This window comes from Neofelis nebulosa, chromosome 17, assembly GCF_028018385.1.
Source record: "Neofelis nebulosa isolate mNeoNeb1 chromosome 17, mNeoNeb1.pri, whole genome shotgun sequence".
Classification (NCBI taxonomy): Eukaryota; Metazoa; Chordata; class Mammalia; order Carnivora; family Felidae; genus Neofelis; species Neofelis nebulosa.
The window spans coordinates 18,188,727-18,209,182 of record NC_080798.1 but is presented as its reverse complement, the minus strand read 5'-3'; the positions used below and the strand labels follow the sequence as shown (position 1 = coordinate 18,209,182).

Below are 20,456 nucleotides of genomic sequence, written 5' to 3'. Positions count from 1 at the left end.
TCTTACTTTAGAGTCTAGCCCATCCTTTGGTTGGGGAAGGGAGGGTATCTGAATTAACACTGCTAAGGGTGGTGTTGGGAAGTGGGGGTGGTTTATCAAAGGAAAATTAGAGCTCGGGCTGTTGGGCTGGTATGGGTGACAGATAACCTCCTCCTACGGGCTGTAGCTTCCAGCAAGTTCTCTAATGGGTGGATGACAGCAAAACTCTAGGAATCTCATCCTCGCTCCTTTGTCCTCTCTGAAGCAGGCCATCCTCTGTCCATTTTATAGGAATTAGGCCCTGCCAAGAGGGCCTGGCCTCCTTCTCCATCAAATGAAGTTTCCCACACTCCTCATTTACTCCACAGATGGTCTGCAAATGCTGAATTCAGATATCCAACTTTTTAAAATATACTTTTAAAAATCTGCAATGATCTGGGGCGCCTGGGTGGCTCAGTCGGGTGAGCGCCCGACTTCAGCTCAGGTCATGATCTCACAGTTCGTGAGTTGGAGCCCTGTGTCAGGATCTGTGCTGACAGCTCAGAGCCCAAGGCCTGCTTCGGATTCCGTGTCCCTCTCTCTCTTCCCCTCCCCCACTCACGCTCTGTCTGTCTCTCTTTCCCTCTCTCTCTCTCAAAAATAAACATTTTTTTTTTTAATTTGTAATGGTCAAAGAGGCTTTTTTGTTAGGGTGAAAAACGGGAAACAACCATCGGCAGGGGGTGGGTTGTACAACTCACGTTACATCCTTAGGCCGGATTCTCTGTGGCTGTTTAAGAAGAATGTAGAGGGAGGCGCCTGGGTGGCCCAGTCTGTTAAGCGCCCGACTTCGGCTCAGGTCATGATCTCACGGTTTGTGAGTTTGAGCCCCACCTGAGTCAGGATCTGTGCTGGTAGCTCAGAGCCTGCAGCCTGCTTCGGATTCTGTGTCTCCTTCGCTCTCTGCCCCTCCCCCGCTCGTGCTCTGTGTCTCTCAAAAATAAATAAAAACATTAAAAAAAGGAGAACTACATGAGCCAATATAGAAAAATGTCATAATGGGGGCGCCTGGGTGGCGCAGTCGGTTAAGCGTCCGACTTCAGCCAGGTCACGATCTTGCGGTCCGTGAGTTCGAGCCCCGCGTCAGGCTCTGGGCTGATGGCTCGGAGCCTGGAGCCTGTTTCCGATTCTGTGTCTCCCTCTCTCTCTCTGCCCCTCCCCCGTTCATGCTCTGTCTCTCTCTGTCCCAAAAATAAATAAAAAACGTTGAAAAAAAAAATTAAAAAAAAAAAAAAAAAAAAAAAGAAAAATGTCATAATGACATAAATAATTGGCAAGTATACATAAGGATGTTCATCACAGTGACCTAAATGAGCCTCTGTCGGGGACTGGTTAAGTTAGCTATGCTATGTTTATACTCTAGAATACCACACAGTAGTAAAAAATAATGTTTTAACGTGGAAAAGTCTCCAAGAAATGCAGAGTAGAAAAACTTGCACATACAGTGCTTTTATTCCTGTGGATAACATATTCAGGGCTGGGTCTTTTTAAAGAAATGGGTCAATGTTTTCAGAATGATGTTTAAAAGAATTTATAACCCTTCTACTTAAAGATTATAAAAATTTAGAAGTGGAAGCGTCCCATATTTCACGCCCCAGGAAATCATCACCCCTCCCCCAAATCTGGTCCATCCCCCCTGGATAATTGCTATTGACACATGATGAATGTCTTTTTTTAGCTTTTCAACAGTTTATATAGACACATCCATAGATATTTATATAAGTGCACACACATTTAATGGAATCATGCTATAAAATATTGCTTTGTAACTTGCTTTCTTCACTTAACTATGTATTATGGTCACTTTCCATTCAGTATTGATGAACTCACCTCTTTTTTTTTTCTTTTTATTGTTGCAATGCATTCCAGGGTTTAGATGTGTCATAGATCATCTTGTTAGGTAAATAGGCAAGGAGCAGAACAGGAGGCATGATCTCATTTTTATAAAAATTATATATATTATATATATAATATATAGATCACACAGTATATATACACAGAATATATATATATATATATATAATATGTACATATATAATATATATAATACATACTATATTTTTTATATATATAATACATACTATATTTTATATATATATAATATATATATAATATATATATATATATATATTATATATATATAATTTCCCCACAAAGGACTCCTTTAAGGAGGGGAGCAGAATGGGGAGCTGACAGGAGAGAAGGGTCTGCATACCATACATATCTTTATAATGTTTGAAAAACTTTTTAGAAAGATTATTATTTTTCAAAAACAAGAAAAGTGGTTTCTAAAATACTGAACAACATATAGCTTTGCTTTGAAACCCAGAGCTTTATTTTTTTTTTTTAATTTTTTTTCAACGTTTTTTATTTATTTTTGGGACAGAGAGTGACAGAGCATGAACGGGGGAGGGGCAGAGAGAGAGGGAGACACAGAATCGGAAGCAGGCTCCAGGCTCCGAGCCATCAGCCCAGAGCCTGACGCGGGGCTCGAACTCACGGACCGCGAGATCGTGACCTGGCTGAAGTCGGACGCTTAACCGACTGCGCCACCCAGGCGCCCCTTGAAACCCAGAGCTTTAAAACCCCACATAGTTTGGAGCCTGGAGCCTGCTTCGAGTTCTGTGTCTCCCTCTCTCTGCCCCTCCCCCACTTGCACTCTGTCTTTCAAAAATAAACATTAAAAAATCAATAAATAAAATTGTAAAACAAAGTCTCCCAAAGGTTATCGTCGGTTACTAAGGAAGAGGAGAGACTTGCAGGGACTTTTACTTCATTTCTTGGCTATTTTGGTATTTGCCAATATTCAATGATTATTGCTTGTCCTCCAAAAACAATAAACAAATGTTAAGAAAAACGTCACCATGGGACATGAGATGTGTATCAAGAAAAGAATGGTTCTGCGAAACATTTTCTTTTTTTTTTTTTAATTTTTTTTAACGTTTATTTATTTTTGCAACAGAGAGAGACAGAACATGAACAGGGAGGGGCAGAGAGAGAGAGAGAGACACAGAATCTGAAGCAGGCTCCAGGCTCCAAGCTGTCAGCACAGAGCCTGACGCGGGGCTCGAACTCACGGACCGTGAGATCATGACCTGAGCCGAAGTCGGACGCTTAACTGACCGAGCCACCCAGGCGCCCTGGAACATTTTCGAATTTTACCTAAACAGTTAAAACAGGCCAGGCCCTGCCAAATGCTGGGGCTGGGGGTTGCGCTGGCTTCGGAGAGGGCGGGTAGGCAGGCTTCCACCTCTGTCCCACATTTGCCACCACCTTCCTTGGCTCCATCTGGTCACACGCCTGCAGAGTGTAGTTCACTCAGCCGGACTGGCAGCAGCGTGGCCTGTCCTAGGCAGGCCTCAGCCGGCAGAACAGGTTTGTCTGCCCTGGTCCCTCCGCTCACATGCCCACTCCTGTGGGTGAGAGGGAAGGAGAGAGACGTGAGGGCCGAGTGAGGCTCCCGGGGCCACCCAAGGGAGAGGTAGCCATTTGACGTTTCTTCTTACCACATCTCTACCTGACCACGTCTGTCCATGGCTTGATCGAGCCTCTACTCCTACTCGGCTCCCCAGTGTCCTCGGGATAACATCCAGCACCTCTGCCTGGCACTGAAGGTCCCTTATGGCTTGTCTCCTTGCCACCTCCCCAGGCTTACCTCCCTCTCCTGCCCCACTGGGTCAATGTTTCTTTCATCATCTGAGAGTATAGAATGGAAAGAATACACTGTACAAGCCATCGGGCAGGCACACGCCTCTGACTACACCCGCTGTGGTTTACATTCCTTACACGAGGGCAGGTAAGCTTAGTCCCGAAAATGTAAAACTCTCACCCCTTTGACCACGTGATTCCACCTCTGGGAATCTATTCTGCATATGCACTCACAAGTGGGTGCAAAGATGCTCTGTACGAGAATAACCTAAAAGCAATCCCTGAAAAACAGCATAAATCATGTCAGAAAAGAAATAGTTCTCTAATTCTCTTTTCACACCACGGAATACTATGCGGCTAGGTTTAAAGGGAGCCGCATTTATATTTGCTGATATGAAACCATCTCCAAGATATATTGTTTATTGATAAAAGCGCAAAGCCCAAAACTGAATATATGCTCAGTGCAAACTGTTATCCTAGATTGGAGCCTGGAAGACAAGATATATTAGTGGAAAGATTGGCACAATCCAAATAAAGTCTGAAGATTAATGGTAGCGTACCAACATTAATTTCTTCGTTTTGATACATGTCCATGGCTATGTAATATGTTAACATTAGGGGAAACTGGGTAAAGGGCATACAAGAATTCTCTGTACTGTCTCTGCAACTTTTCTGCAAATTCAAAATTCTTCCAAAATAACAAGTTTATTTGAAACAACTGAATGTATGTTTCTACATTTGTAGAACTCTAAAAAGGAGAAAAAAAAAAAGGGAAACATTTGTGTATGCACAGGAAATGCCCATGTATTTTTATGAGTAATTTTCCTTAATTCGGAAATGATTATCCACCGACAATTGATGAATATTTTTTAAATAATGTATATTCACGCTTGCATCATGAGTTTTTCAGAGTACCTACCTGACAAGTGTCATTATTTGAAAATTTTTTTAATGTTTATTTTTGAGAGAGAGAGAGACAGAGACAAAGAATCCGAAACAGGCTCCAGGCTCTGAGCTGTCAACACAGAGCCCGTCGCGGGGCTCGAATCCACAAACCAGGAGATCATGACCTAAGCCGAAGTCGGGCACTCAACTGACCGAGCCACCCAGGCACCCCTATTTGAAATTTTTTATCTGTTGGCATTATTTCAAAATGTTTTCATTTTGGATTGCAGGAAGAAATTACACATGGCTGAGGACTGGAGTGAAAATAAGGAAATAGGGTGATTCACTAGAAACCAACTCACAAGATGTTCATGTTACCAAATGGACAACGCACTGAATTTATCAAAAATTCTTTAACTGGTGTTAAGTCCTGGGTATTCAAGGCACTGTAGAATTAGAAGACTCAAATTTTCCAGATCCAGTGAGAACCAATGTTATGCAGACAATGTCACTGATATCTTAAGACCCAGTTGGGGGCCCAGGAAGCTATGCTGAGGTAAGTTGCATCTGCCCCTGTCCTAGGCGGTATAGTTGTTAATGACTCATTCATACATTCAGATATTTATTGCTTGCCTAACATGTGTACCAGGCACTGTTCTAGATCTGGGGACTCGGCAGGGAACAAATCAGACCTCAGTCTCTCCCTTTATAAAAGCTTACCTTTCAGAGGAGGAGATCAAGGAAACCAAGAAGGGAAAAATACATGTCAGAGGATAGTAAGTGCTAGGTAGAAAAAGGAATTTTTAAAACTACAAGGAAGCGAGGCAAGGAGTGTCAGCACCACATCCACATCCTGTCTGGATGTCTGAGTTTCTGGAGGTGACATGGCTCCTCCCCTGGATTATTTCCCATTGTCCCATCACCGCAATGTGGTGTGGAGGGTTGGAGAGAGCTCTGACTCACCATCCCTGGGGCACATGCCTGCCTTGGAGCAGGGATGGACTCAGCTCCACCCGATGGGCCTGCCCTGCCAGGGGGAAAGTTGGCTACCCAGGGCCAACTCAGGCTCTGAGCCTAGGGAAGGGTGAACAGACCATAGACACAGAAAGGACCACTATCCTCTCTCCCCAGAAGCTGTCTCCTGATTATTCAGAGATAAATAACACAAAAAGCACTGAGAACTCAATGTTAGCCATTCTCTTGACTATCAAATGTTATTACATTTGGGGAGCCCATTAGTCACGGGGCCAATTTTTGATTGATTGCCTCTTAATTCCAGTATTTATCAGCTGGCATGAGGTCAGGTCTTGTCGGTAGAGGGCGCTAGAGGGACACTGCAAGTTAGGGGCTTCTCTCCAGATTCCAGGGCTTTGTTCCAGTTGGCAATGGGCTGTGCCCAACAGGTGGCTGTTACTCCCCTCCCCCTGGTAGCTGGCCACCTCTAGCACCTCCTTGAGCCCAGCTAGGGATGCATCATTTAACCAAGAGAAGTATCAAAAATATGAAATAGAATCATGATTTCTCCCTTAATTGCCTATTCAGATGCTCTGCAAATGAAAATAGAAAGATACAAAACAGAGCAACTGGGTTTTTTTTTGTTTGTTTTTTGAAAAGCCACTTTCAGTCCTACTGGGGGAAAAATGACCCAAAGATCCCAGGCATTAAAGTTCATCACATAAGGGGCACCTCCAAGGCTCAGTCGGTTATTAAGCAGCTGACTCCGGGTCAGGTCATGATCTCATTGTTCTTCCATTCGAGCGCCGCCTCGGGCTCTGTGCTGACAGCTCGGAGCCTGGAGCCTGCTTTGGATTCTGTGTCTTCCTCTCTCTGCTCCTCCCCCACTCATGCTCTGTCTCTCAAAAATAAATATTAAAAAAAAATTTTTTTAAATAAGTTCATCTCATAAAAATTCTTTCAAAAAATTGAAGAAACCAGTCTGGAAACAGAAGGAATGTTTCAACTTTCAAGACCCAGAATCCAGGTAAGTGATATTTGTTGCCTAGAAACTACTCTGGTCCAGGGTATGTCAGTTAGCTTTTTTTATTTAACCACCCGAAACACAGTGGCTTAAAATAATTATTATTTTGTAGCTCCTGATTCTTCCGGACCATTTGGGCTGAGCCCAGCCAGGCAGTTCAGTTCTGCAGTTGGTCTCACCTGGGCTGACTCTCGCAGCCGCAGTCAGCTAGTGGGGTGACTGGGGGCTGTTTGGTCTGGGGTGGTTTCACTCACATGTATGGCTGGCTGGCAGTGGGTGTAGGTGGCTGGGGTAATGACTCTGAACTGGGCCATGTGTCTACCGCAGGCCAGCCCAAGTTTGTTCACGTGGCAGGGCTTGCAGCGTTGCCAGGAAGGGTTAAACCATTCCCTGTAAAAAAAAAAAGGGGGGGGGGAGGGGGGCACCTGGGTGGCTCAGTCGGTTGATTTCAGCTCAGGTCAAACATCTCCCAAAAATAAACATCTTGCAGTTTGTGGGTTTGAGCCCCGCATCGGGCTCTGCCAAGGAGCCTGCTTGGGATTCTGACTCCCCCTCTCTCTCTCTCTCTGCCCCTCCCTGCTCTCTCAAAATAAATAAAAACAAAAACTTTGAAAAGTCATAAACACCTCCTCCTGCGACTTTGCGTGGTTCTTAGGAAATGCCAGCCCTCCTGAACATGGCCTACTGGGCCAGGCCCCGCCCACCACATCCAGCCTCACTCTCCCCTGCTTCCCCTGCTCCCTCTCACTTTGCTCTCTCCATTCCAACAACAATGGTCTTCGGGGCCATGCCTCCTCTCACCCCAGAGCTCTGGGACCTATTTGACCATTGCCCAGAAGACTCACCCTTCTCCTAGTCGTTAGTAATTATTTGGAAAATCTTACTTCAAGCATTCACTTCCTCCAGGAAGCCTTTCTTGAAAATCCTGGCCAGGTTAGCGTCCTGTTTTACTTTCTTAAAGTATCTCTCTTGTGATTTTTCTTCAGAGCACTTAGCATAGTTTTAAGTTTACTTGCAGCCAATAACGATGGCCAACAATAGCCCATCAGCGCTTGCTCCATGCCAGGGGCTATTCTAAGAATATCAGGGGTGTCTATTCGTTTGATTCTTATGAGGCACAGAAAGTGGAAGAAAATTGCTCAAGTTCACACAGTTGATAAGTGGTACAGGCAGGACCCAAACCTGTCAGTCTGGTTCCCAGAGCTAACATCTTAACCATTCTGATGTGCCCCCTCCCTCTGAAGTAAATAATTTGTCTCTCCCCTACCAAACTTCGAGGCCTTTAGTGGTAGATATTCTGTGTTACAGACTGAATTGTGTCCCCTCCAAAATTCCTATGTTGAAGCCCTAACCCACAACATGGCTGTATTTGGAGAGGGGTCCTTTAAGGAGGGAATTAAGGGTAAATGCGGTCATAAGAGTAGGGCCTTAATCCAATAGGACTATGTCTTAGTCTGCTCAAGCTGCCATAATAGAACACCATGGGCTGGGTAGCTTATAAACAACAGAAATCTATTTTTCTGGAGGCTGGGATGTCCCAGATCAAGGCACTGGTGGATCTGGTTCATGGATGACGGTCTACTTACTGAACATCGCATGGTAGAAGGGGCAAGGGGGATCTCTGGGGCCTTTTTTTTTATAAAGGCGCTAATCCTATTCATAAGAGCTCCACCCCTTGATGACCTAATCGCCTCTCAAAGCCCCCCCATCTCCAAATACCACATTGGGGATTAGGTTTCAATATGTGAACTGACACAAACAGTTTACTGACACAAAACAGTTTACATGACACCTCATAAAAAGAGGAGGAGACACAAGGAGTGTGCGTGCATAGGGGAAAGGCCATAGGAAGGCAGACATCTGCAGGCCAAGGAGAGAATCCTCAGGAGAAACCAACTCTATTGGCAGTTTGATCTTGGACTTCCAGCCTCCAGAACTGTGGGGAAAAAATTTCTGTTGTCTAAAGGACTCCCTCGGGTGCCTGGGTGGCTCAGTCAGGTAAGCGGCGACTGTAGCTCAGGTCATGATCTCACAGTTCATGAGTTCGAGTCCCGCGTCCCGCTCTGTGCTGTCAGCACGGGGCCTGTTTCGGATCCTCTGTCTCGCTCTCTCTTTGCCCCTCCCCCGCTTGTGCTCGCTCTCTCTCTTTCTTAGAAATAAACATTAAAATTATCCTTGCTCAGAATGCAAATGCATTTACCTAAAAGTTTGAGGACTTGAGCATATGTACTGAGTGAAGCCTTCAGGATCAGATCCTAGTCCGAAACCAAAACCCAAACACCTTCATGTATGGACGAGGTAAGCCAGGGCCAAGGTGATCACATCAGGCCCCACCCCACATCTACAAGATCAACCCTACTTAATCATGGTGTAGCTCGAATGCCGGACTCTCTAGAACAAGGTCGGAGTTCCAGCAATGCGGGCTCTCGCTGTGGGCGACAAATGACCCTCGGAGGTTAACCGGCAGAGTAACAGGGTTATTTAGAAGGAGTCAGTGAGATGATGCACACACAGCGGTCCACCAAAAGGGCTCGGTGAACGGGAGCTGCTGTTACTACTACTACTACAGCACCTGACTCTTCCAGCTTTTTGAGGGGTTTGCACCCGCCGGTCCGCCACTCGCCTCAGTCGGTCTCCATCCCGACTTGGAGCTGCAGCTACAGTCCCAGGTCCTCCTGCCCCCGTGTTCCCTCCCCAGTTCCTCAGCTAGCTGCGGGGAAGTAGGCGCCAGACAACACTCCACCGAGTCCTGAAGCTGAACTTTCGAAGCACAGGGACAGAACTCCCAACTGCCGCCTGAAACCGTTGAGCTGGGCTCCCGCCTCCCGCCCCTCTGATCGATCAAAAGAGAAGAGGCAAGCCCCTGGACCAATCAGAAGTGGAACCGGTAGAGCAATGCCCGCCTCCTGAAAGCGCCCTCGCTCCTCATTGGATGTGTCCCTGCGCGAACGCAAGGCTAAGCCACTTAGAAGAGAGTGGAGCCAGCCAATCAGCAGTGCAACCGCAGCGGAGCTCGTGGGAGGCGGCAGTAATGCTCTCGGACTGGCGCAGTTCGAGCTAGTCGCCTGTCGGCACTACAGCCCTTCCTGGGTAGAACGCCAGCTGGCTGGGCTCTTAGCTCTGACCAATTTAATGGTGGGGCAAAGCAATGGGCCATTCTCTCTGGTGTGTTGGCTGGGGTGGGGTTGTGGGGCGGGCAGGGGAGGCTGGTACGTGAAGTACGCAGTTAACCCTGCCTCAGCTGACAATGAGCATTTGACCAATCGCGGGTCAAGGCACTGCCCCTCTGGTGCCTTCCCTGCCCCCGCATACTTCCAGGTGAGGCAGGGGGCGTTCTGCAGCCAATCAGTAGTGAAGCAAGGCAAGAGGCAGGAAAGGGGAGCTGCCCACAGGCACCTGAATCCCGGCTGGCTCTTGAGGGCCCCCCAACCAAACACAGACATACATTTCATAGACTGTCAGGGGTTGAGAGAGAGAGATGAAAGGGTTTGCAACGAGAGCCACTCGTTGGCAAGACAGGAGCAAAGAACTGGTGGTATCCTGAGCCCTTGCAGAGGAAGATTCCAAGGCTGTTAGCGAAGGAGGTTCGGGGCCTAGTTTTTTCAGAGGGGGGCGGAGGGAGAGCAAATTCCGCAGCCAATTAGAAGGGATGGGGGACGGGCTGGAGGATAAGATCTCAGTCTTAGAGACCTGAAACCTGAGTCCGCGGACCAATTAGACTCAAAGCCCTGCCACACCGCACAGCAAGCAGGCCGGGAGGCTGGAGGGAGCAAGTGGAGCTGTCCTAGGTGCCGCCTAGGATGTTGAGAATGCTCGGTAGATGCGGTCCACACTGCAGCCAATCAGCGTCCGCCTCAGGGAGACAAGCGAGCGGTGCACGCGCCCAGGCTTCGAGCTCCTGGCCTCACGCTCATCCCTGCTTTCTAACGGACACTGGATCTTGCACTGCCCTCAGTGTATGTGAGGCTGTGGGAAGAAGAACAGGGTCTGAGTCAGTGAGTGCCATGGTTTTTCTTACACTTCTTCAGGCCCGAGCTGACCCAGGCAAAAGCTGGGGTGTGGGAGCTTGAGTGGTGGCCGTGAGGGTCGGGAATTGAGGACTGAGGGCTTTAGTCCCTGGAGACTTCCTTTGCCCCGGTGAGGCTGGGAACGGGGCCTCCTGGGCACCCTTGGACCCAGGCTGGGCAGAGGCTAGGCCAACATGCCCTATGAGTTGGTCCATGGTCCCTGAGGCTAGCTTATGAGGCAGCTGAAAGCCTTTGGAGCTCTGCATGGTGTCATTGGCCATGAGGTATGGCCTCTGAACTGTGAGAAGTTGTCTGAGGTCTCTGGACTGAGTCTGGATCTGGTGACTTGGAAGGAGAGACCTGTGACTCTCCAGAGGTTGTTGGGAGTCACTGGCCAAAAGATGACACTGATGTACACTTGAGAGGTTTTCTGGAGTCTTTGGATTCAGCCTGGGCTGAGAGTGAGTGTTGCTGGGGTTGAAAGCCTGATGAGAAGTTGTCAAAGGCTATTGCATCCAGGCTGTGCTGAGAATATGTGGTTGCAAGGCTTTGCGGGGGGGGTGGGGGGGGTGGGTGCGGCGGCGGCGGGGAGAGTTCGGGTCTCTGGACTCCAGCTTGAGGTGCTGTTGGCAGGTTTTCCAGTACCGGGTCCAGGTTAGACAACCTTGCTAGGAGGTTAGGCCCATGGTCTTCTGGAGGTTTTTGAGGAGGGAGTTTCTGAATCTCAAATACGTTGTTTGACCTCCATGAGATACTATTGCCATGTGATGTCTCTAGGAAAAAAACAGGATTGGGTCACGTTTAGAGCCTTTCACTCCCTGTCCCCACTCTTCCCCAAACTCTGGTCATTCCCAGAAGATACCAGGCTATAAAAATGGGGCCAGATGCATAAGGAAGATGGATATTGTACCGAAGCATAGAAAGAGGTGTGTGAGACATCCTGCTCCATAGGAAATCACCCAGGTTGTCTTTACAGAAAATCTTTTATACTTACAGGGCAGGGTGTTTGTATCTAATTTCACTCAGCTGTTCAAATTCTACATGGTATTAAAGCTTTCAGAGTGCTTTCATGTACACCCAGAGTTCTTAAACCTTGGGTGGGGGAATGCAAGGAAGTGGTCTATGAGTGGATTTCAGGGGGGTTTGAACTCCTGGAAATCATAAGAAAAACTGTATGCATATTGTATTGGAGGGGGTGCAAGGCAGCCACACGGATGAGCAAGAAACATCTAACCTGTCCAAGGACTGACTGCAGAGCAATCTGTGAATCCCTTGTCATTCACATGCAAAATGGTATGAGTATCTACAATTTTCTAGTGTAAACAGTTGATTCCATAGCTTACAATTTTAAAAGGAATGGTGACCCCCTTAACCTACGAGGTTAAGAATCATTGGAATAAAGTAGGCTGCTGTATTATATACAGGGACCAGACAAGACTAGAAATGATGTCTTCTTTTCTTCCCAAACCTGGTGTTGGCACACACTTCAAGGCATTTCATATACTAGACTGCATGTCTGAGCTCAGTCTACCTACCAGGGCCTGGGGTGTGTACATCAGTCACACAATTCACTCATGAGTATGGACCTGGGGTTGAGGACCATGTAGGTCCTAGAAGTGGGCCATTTGGGTGAGAAGGTTCAGGGTTCCAAACTCCTAGAGAATGGCCTAGAATTGGGGGAACATATGTTCCAGGTGGGGTCTTCCTAGATGTCCTTGGGATCCCTAGCCCAAGGCGAGGGACACAGCCAGAGGGCGTCAGAGTGGGGCCTTTTGCCTGGGTTTAAGGAAATATTGGCATTCAGTTCTGGTCTTGAAGACAGCCCCTGTGAGGAAGTTGAGGGTCTCAGAAGAGTTAGCTCCATATTAGGGCTGAAAAAACAAAGGCCATCCAACAGGGAGGATGCAGTGGAACCTAAGTGTTTTTGTTTTTTCACTTTAGTCTAGTTCTTTTCCACTTAATCCACAAAAGATATACTATGATAAGGTCTCTATGGCCTAGATTCAGCTCACTGGCTATGATTATATCTGGTTCTTGAGTTATATGAAACATAGAGTTGAAGGAAGAAAGAAACTAATTTATTCCGTGGTGTCTCTTCTCTGGTATATATTGGATGAACTTAACTAGAAAGAGTGGGCATTTGAAATTTTATGTTAGATTTAGATAATTGGTCTTAAATCTGTATGAAATGCTGTGGGGGAGTTTAACCACCTTAATTTGCAGAAAGAGTTGTGTTCCTGGAGAGTAGAAAGTTCATAGAATTTTTCTAATTTGAATCTTGTTTACCTTGGCTTTGGAAGTACTCAATATTTAAAATAAGTGAGATTGGGGCGCCTGGGTGGCGCAGTCGGTTGAGCGTCCGACTTCAGCCAGGTCACGATCTCGCGGTCCGTGAGTTCGAGCCCCGCGTCGGGGTCTGGGCTGATGGCTCGGAGCCTGGAGCCTGTTTCCGATTCTGTGTCTCCCTCTCTCTCTGCCCCTCCCCCGTTCATGCTCTGTCTCTCTCTGTCCCAAAAATAAATTTAAAAAATGTTGAAAAAAAAATTTAAAATAAGTGAGATAGGGGCAACCTGGGTGACTCAGTCAGTTAAGCATCTGACTCTTGACCTCAGCTCAGGTCTTGATCTCAGGGTTGTGAGTTCAAGCCCTGTGTTGGGCTCTGCACTGGGCACGAAGCCTACTTAAATAAATAAATAAATAAATAAATAAATAAATAAATAAATTTTTAAAAAGTGAGATAAAGAGAGAACATTTTTCATAAAACAAGTAATCATACCTCTAACTGGCCTATTCTGATGGTTTAGTTTTAATTATATTTGAGGAGAATCCATACCTGTATTGCTGTGTTGACATTTTTATATAAAGCTGGATTGTACCTGCAGGGGCTTATGAAGGAGCTTATCATCAAGCCTATCAGTGAGAATAAAAAATATCAGATTTTAAACTTTATTTAGTAATGTATTAGGACTGAGAGGCAAAAATCATACCTCATTTTCCCACATACTTCCTTCCAGTTATGCCCTACCTAATCTCTTCTACTCACTGTACCCTCTCCCAGGATGCAGGTTTGTGTCCTCAAAACTCATGGTTTCCTGTGTCCACCCCATAAGACAACTGCAAGTGATTTCTACAGAGTCAACCTGGGAAGTGGAAGCTGGACAAGAGTTTTGAGACTGTGATGGGAGACCTTTCAAAAATAGACAGTTAGCAGTGTCCCTACCCTTCCAAGTCAAAGTGCAATTTGTTCATGCTTCTGCTGTTACTGCTCAGTGCAAGAAGTCTTGGGCTGTGTAGTTAAGAATGTAGGTAGAGAGAAGGGCCTGAAGTGTCACCAGCGTAAGGGCTAAGGTGTAGAGGGCCCTGGAGATACCTCCAAGGAGGCGGTCTCTAAAAGGATATCCTTAGGTCGGGTAGACACCAGATGGGAGGCAAAATGAGGCTTCCCATTCTTGGGGGCTTTTGTTCACTGGATGGGGAATCTCCTTGCACCTTCTCCTCCATGTTTCCCGGAAGCCTGCTGACACTCCCCGTCAGCTACAGTTGGCTTACAGAGAATTCTGCCCTTTGAGCACAGTTTCCAACATTCTTGATCATCAATGGGCAGATCATACCAGTGAGAGAGCTGAGTCATAGACCCAAGAAGTAGAGCTGGGAGGCAAGGGGTGATGATGTAATCGTCCAGACCCCTGTACCTTCCTTCTACACGTGGGGTTTCTCTCTCATGGCTTTCCCCACTTATTCCATATCTCCAGGGATTGTATTTCTGTGCTGAAGAAAGGATGTTTTTCTCTGTATGCATACATATCAGGGATTGGTGCTTTTATATGTTCAGGCCAAGTGTCTTTAATATGGGTGTCTAATGAGTCCCTGGGTGTGGTGGTATGAGGAGTTAGAAAGCTCAGAAATGGAAAATATTTAACGTTCAGAGTAGCACATGAATACAGCCTGTCCATTTGCATTTTCCCTTTCACTCTGACTCATCTTCCCCTCTCCCCACCCTATTATTGCCCTCCACCAGCCTCACCCATTGGCACACCCTGTCTGTATAGAAAGGATTAACATCTGCCTGCACCCAAGCTAGAACAAGAAGTAGAGGGAAGGCATGTTTGGTCTGGAGGGCGAAAGCAGAAGGCTGGTCTGAATATTTTGGGGTCCTGAACAAAAGGGAGAAACAGGAGTTTAGAGACAGAATATTTGGGTCTAGGAGGGGACGAGGATCTAAGGGAGAAGCCCGGGGGAACCAGACTCTGCCATGTCACCAGAGCAGCCTACCAGTGCCTGACCTGCACATCTTCCAGTTATTTACTGGGCATATACGATGCAGCAGGCACATATCATAAATGATCTCTCTATGTTTGTTGAAAGAATGAAAAATGTGCACAGGATGGGAGATAATGGAATAAGAAAAAACAGAAAAAGAAATTTGAGTCTCTCAGACCTCCTTTCCCCAGGTTAACAAGCACTAAAGTGTGAAAACAGGGGAAATCTCCTGAGAGCTTGACCCTTTTGGCAGGAAGTGAAAGAAACCCCAGGGTTCTGATTTCAGAGAAATGTCATTTGTCATCAACCCAAGAAAAGGGAGTTTTCTCTTCGAAGACCACCGCAGGCCCTTCCTGGGGTTGCCCCCTTCAAAGCTTGATGGGAGAATCTGAGTCACTTGCACATTCAGTCCCCAGTGGTGGCCCAGATGACAGGGGTCATTTCCACAGAGCAGTTAAAGCTTCCCTAGTACTAAGTCAAGGCAAGGAAGGACGATGCGTGCTTTTGGCCCTCTTTCACTCTCTCCTTGGAATCCAGATGTTTCAGCCCTTTTTGCTTCTGAGGTAGTAGAAACAGCTTCCAGCTGCTGGAGCTCTACTGATGCTTCTCAGTAGCAGGATTAATACTATTTGAATGATGTGAGGTACTGACAAACCACTTTCACACTTATCATGTCATTTTATCTTTATCCTCACCTCCAAATGCGGTCAGCAAAGGTTATCCCTATTTCGTGGATGAGGTAACTGAGGCTCAGAGAGGCGACTTGCTCAAGGTGACTCAACTAGTAAATGGCAGAGATGAGACTCAAATGCAGGTCTGATTATTCCAAACTCCTTGTTGCCTCAAATGAACTTTTTTAAAAAAATATTTCTTATTTTATTTTTTTAAAGTACTCCCTACACCCAACACGGGGCTCGAACCTACAACCCAGAGATCAAGGGTAGCATGCTCTACTGACTGAGCCAGCTAGGCACCCCTCAGATGAACTTCTCGGACTCTAGAAGTTCACAAATGAAATAAGGAGACAGGGAGCCAGAATGTCTTGAATCTGGAAGTGGAGAGGGTGTTCTCTCCTGGGGAGAGGGGAGTGAAGCAGAGCCAGGGTTATAAAACCACACCCCCTTGGGGGACTGTGGCAGACTGGTACTTGGGACACCCAATGGAAGACTGTGAGGTCAGGGGCGGGGCTAGCTCCAGGGGGGCCCCAGGAGCCCCAACAGCAGTTCAGAGCATGCGGTGTCCAGGAGGAAGCTACAACCGGTGAGTGGTTGCTTCTCCCCAGCTGAGACTTTCCTCCCATTACACCCCCTCTTCTGTTCACTTCTTGCCAATTAGTAGCCTTCTCCCCGAGGTGTCGCAGCAGTAATTCTCCCAATAAGGGTCCTTACTCACAGTGAGCCCACACTTAGGAATATGCCTGCTGAGACACTTAGGTCTGTTGATCTCTTAGTACCTCAGTTCCCAGTTCTCTTCTTAAAAGCCAACGTGGTAGTTTTGATATGTGATAAATTTCCACCTTGTTTGGACTCTATCTATTCTTTGCTTTTGGTTTGTGGGGAACAAAATTAAACCATCTCCTTACCCTAATCTGGAAAGGAAATCCCTCCCCCTCTACCGTTCCCATTTCCCTTTCTCCCACTTCCCCAGGGGTCAAAACCTTCTCCAAAATCTCTCTCCATCCTTGAGTTGGGAACCATCTCTTCTGTGGCTTGTGCACCTGTTCTCTCAACCCACTGGAGGGGATTCTTTGGTCTCTTCTAGGTCCTTCTCTGAGGACATGTTCTAGAAGTTTCAGCCGTAGGGAGATAATTTATTGATGCCTTTGAGCATGCCCTTCTGCAGCTATGACCTCAGTCTTGCTGCCCTTTCTGCCTCTCAGGACTACTCAACTTCATGTGATGGGCCTGGGGTGGGGGTGAGGGGATGGCACGCTAGCTTTCTAAGCTCTCCCGTGAAGCAGTGTCGTGCTCCATCCCTAACTGCCAGGGCTGACTGGGTCTTATGGTGATTTCTTTGTCTGGAAAGAAGGCAGCCTGGCCTGCTCCAAGGTCTTTCCCCACAGAAAGGCTTGGAGTAGCATAAGTATCAACCTCTGCTATCTTTTAAGTCAGAGACTGCTAATTGACTGGACCCATCTTACACCAGCCTTAAACCCACCATTTGATATGGTTGCTAACTGCTTGGTCCTTACTCTTTTAAGTCCCGAATTTGGTCTAATTTCCATTCTCCTGCCATCCCCACCCTCATCCCTACCCCCTGGTCTGTTATGATTCTGGGTAAGCTCAGATCCCCTCTTGGGTTAGTTTATGTGCCTCATTCAGGACACAGAGAGCTCTGAACCTGCAACTCACTCTTTCTCCCCTCACCTCCACAGGCTTGAGAATATGCCGTTGCTCTCTTCCCTTTCCACCATGGACCCCACACTGTGGCCTTTCTTTCAGATCCTCTGAGACTGGTACCCAGGCAAGGCACGATGCCCTTGTTCCGGACAAGACTGCCTAGCCCCTACAGCTCTGATCGGCTGGTACGGCTAGCAGCCAGGCTCCGGCCAGCATTATGTGATACCCTGATCACTGTGGGGAGCCAGGAATTCCCTGCCCACAGCCTGGTGCTGGCAGGTGCGAGCCAGCAGCTGGGCCGTAGGGGCCGCTGGGCTCTGGTGAAAGGCATCAGCCCTTCTACCTTTGCCCAGCTTCTGTACTTTGTTTATGGGGAGACTGTAGAGCTGCAGCCGGGGGAACTGGGGCCCCTTGAGGAAGCGGCCAGGGCCTTGGGGGTGCAGTCCCTGGAAGATGCATGCAGGAGGGCTCGATGGGATGGGGTTAGAGAGCTGGGTCCAGGGCTGAGGGAACATCAGGAGGAGCCAGAGAAACCCACAAGGGATTCTGAAAGAGGACTGGGGGGACATGGAGAGCAGAGACCAGAAAAACGTGTTAGTGCTGGTAGAATAGAATGGGAGACACTGCATGAGCAAAGGCCACCAAGAGAGAGCCCTGAGAGAGCAGAACCACTGCAGGAGGGTGAAGGGGAGGAGATGAGATCAAAGGAGAAACTCAAGCAATCCCCTCTTGGCCATGGGGGAATAGATGGAAAGCAAGAAGTGATTATGTGGGTGACAGAGAGCCCAGGGAGTTCTGATGAAAGACTTCGGGAGTTCCCTGGCCCCCTTCCCCCACCAGGCTCCCTCCAAAACAGCGTCATTCCTAGGCCCTGGTGGGCTGAGACCCCTTGGTTCGGGGAGGGCCAGCCTGCCCTGTGGAGCATCCTGCTGTTGCCACCCAGATATGGCACTCCCTTCTCTCATAGCACCCCCATCACTGGAGCCTGGCAGGAGGTCTGGCCTCAGGACCAGAGGTGAGTGAAGAGCCTAGTGGAAGACCTCCCTGGCTGGGAGGGAGTGGCTCAGGACAGGCGGACAGTGATGGGTGGAAGGGGTACCACATCTCTTATCTCTACTGTACATTTCCTGAGCTGGTGATAGGACAAGAAGCTTTCACCACAGGGGAAGTCAAAGCCCAGCCCCTGAGGAGGACTCCTGACTCCTCTCTCCCCAGGATGGGTCTGGCCAGGTTTTGCCAAGGCTAACTCTTCCCCACCCCATCCCCAGGATCCCACTGTCCCTGAACCCTGAGAAAGGTCTCTGGAACCACAGCCAGTTGGCCTCCTCCAGTCCTGCCCCAGGTAAGCCCCTCAGTGACCTGTACAAATATTATAACATGCTCTCTCTCCTGAGGCTGGGGCTCCAGAAGTCCAGCTTGAGTAGGGCACCAACTTCACTCTGCTCTCTCCAGGTTCCCTCCCCCAGGGCTCCGAAAAGCTCAGCCCTGGGGACATGGAAGACTGTAATCAGAAGCACACAGGTGAGTAGGGTGAGGGCACCTTTGCCTTCAGTCCCACTGTACCTCCTGATGTCTTGCCTGGGAGTACCAGTGATCCAGCTCTGGGATTCCCAGCCATGCCTTTTCTGTCCCCACAGGTGCACTTGCAACCTGTGTGAGTCAGGTGAGCACAGCAGGCCCGCCTCGCCAACAACCTCCCCCACCCCCTCCTGCTCGGTCTCGGCCCTATTCTTGTTCTGTCTGTGGAAAGAGGTTCACACTCAAGCATCAGATGGAGACACACTACCGAGTCCACACAGGTATGGGCCCCCCGCCCTCGGTGAATTATCTGCTCCCTTACAAACTCCAGTCTGTCCCTGAGTCCTTCGCTGGTTGCTTGGCTCCCACACAATTCCTTTGTCCAGTTGCCCAGATCACCCCCTAGGCCAGCCTCCGCCCCTTCTTTCCTTCACCGCCCTCCCCCTCCACTTGCCCTAGGAGAGAAGCCCTTCTCCTGCAGCCTATGTCCCCAGCGCTCCCGGGACTTCTCAGCCATGACCAAACACCTGCGGACGCATGGGGTCGCACCCTACCGCTGCCCTCTGTGCCGGGCGGGCTGCCCCAGCCTAGCCTCCATGCAGGCGCACATGCGCGGCCACTCGCCCAGCCAGCTCCCACCTGGATGGACCATTCGCTCCACATTCCTCTACTCCTCCTCTTCAAGGCCATCCCGGGCCTCGACTTCTCCCTGTAGATCCCCTTCCTCCACCACCTGACGGTGTCGGTACCTTCTCTGGCTTCATCCAACAATAAAATTAAATAATGAAAGACGGGCCGCCGGGCTGGATAGGCTTCTGACCCAGCACCGCAGGTACGGCAGCGTAGCAAATTTGGCTCCAAGAAGCACTGCAGCAAGGGCGCCGAGACCTTCTCCCAGATGACCGCTGGCCCTATGAGCCTGGGCAAGCGAGTCCGTGTGGGGTGTGGGAAGTGAAGTCTGCACGAGTGAAAATTAACTGTGCGGGGACTGGCGATCTCATCACCAAAATAAAGAGTTTTCCTGTGCCCTCCTCTCAGGACAAGCCGAGTCCAGACTTCAGTCTGTGCGCAGGGGAGAGGGAAGGACAGCCTTGCCTCTTGTCCTGTAGCGGCCCCTGGTGGCCGTGCATCCACTGTCAGCGGGGCGGGGCGGGGCGGGGAGCACCTCCATCTCCCGGGTCTATCAGTCCTCCCCCAGAGGTAGGGGCCGAGGGCCGCGAAGTCCAGGCTGACTTAGCAGCAAGCCCTGTGGGGGAAGCCTGTGAGACACCCAAGTTATTCCCCCCTTCCACAGCAAGCAACGGCGCGCAGGGTCTGAGTCTGGGACCCCCAGTCCAGGGCTCGAGGAACGCGTGCTCTACCCTGCTTTCCGCCACCCGCCTCCACTCCTTGAGCACAGGGTCTGCAAAGCCGGGGTCTCTCAAGCACCTTCCCTCCATGCTGCGCAGAACGACCGCCGGGTCGCACCTCTAACTGACACTAATTCTTTGCCGCGGCCCCTTTAGCAGCCCACGCCTCTTGCAGTCGCAAACTTCATTTCCCAGTGTCTTTGGGATTTCCCAGGGTCCGAAGCCACTGCACCCTGGGAGTGGTAGTTCAAGCGTGCCGCTGGCCTCTACAGAAACCATGGGAGGGGTCTGCGGCGAGAACCACACTTCCCGGCAGCCCCGGAGATGGCTTTCTGAACTCTATAGTCCCAGCTCTCGCGGCCCTAGCTCCCGGCGGAAGGAGCGAAGCGTCCGGACTACATTTCCCGGGGGCCCCTGCGCCTTACCCCTCTCGGGCCGCAACGCGGGGTCTATG

At 48.9% G+C, this 20,456-nt stretch overlaps 1 protein-coding gene and 1 long non-coding RNA gene across 12 annotated transcripts; one reads left to right on the top strand and one right to left on the bottom strand.

Annotated features, from left to right (window-relative positions):
- Positions 1-4,624: 4,624 nt before the first annotated feature.
- LOC131499522 (uncharacterized) lies at positions 4,625-9,736 on the bottom strand. The gene is made up of 2 exons (XR_009255924.1): positions 8,730-9,736; positions 4,625-6,919 (listed from the first exon to the last, which is right to left on the bottom strand). It is a non-coding gene; the product is annotated as an uncharacterized LOC131499522 (long non-coding RNA).
- Positions 9,737-10,424: 688 nt separating this feature from the next.
- On the top strand, positions 10,425-19,696 carry ZBTB32 (zinc finger and BTB domain containing 32). Of its 11 annotated transcripts, XM_058707576.1 has the most exons (8): positions 10,438-10,524; positions 11,729-11,829; positions 17,238-17,414; positions 17,976-18,150; positions 18,404-18,477; positions 18,588-18,656; positions 18,773-18,934; positions 19,113-19,696. In XM_058707576.1, exons 2-8 carry the CDS (start codon positions 11,751-11,753, stop codon positions 19,388-19,390), a joined length of 1,014 nt encoding a protein of 337 aa, XP_058563559.1. In that variant the 5' UTR covers positions 10,438-10,524; positions 11,729-11,750; the 3' UTR covers positions 19,391-19,696. The 11 variants fall into 11 exon arrangements, with proteins under 11 accessions (XP_058563552.1, XP_058563559.1, XP_058563562.1 ...); XM_058707579.1 differs by lacking the exon at positions 17,238-17,414 and having other exon boundaries at positions 18,103-18,150; XM_058707568.1 differs by having other exon boundaries at positions 17,238-18,150.
- Positions 19,697-20,456: the final 760 nt, after the last annotated feature.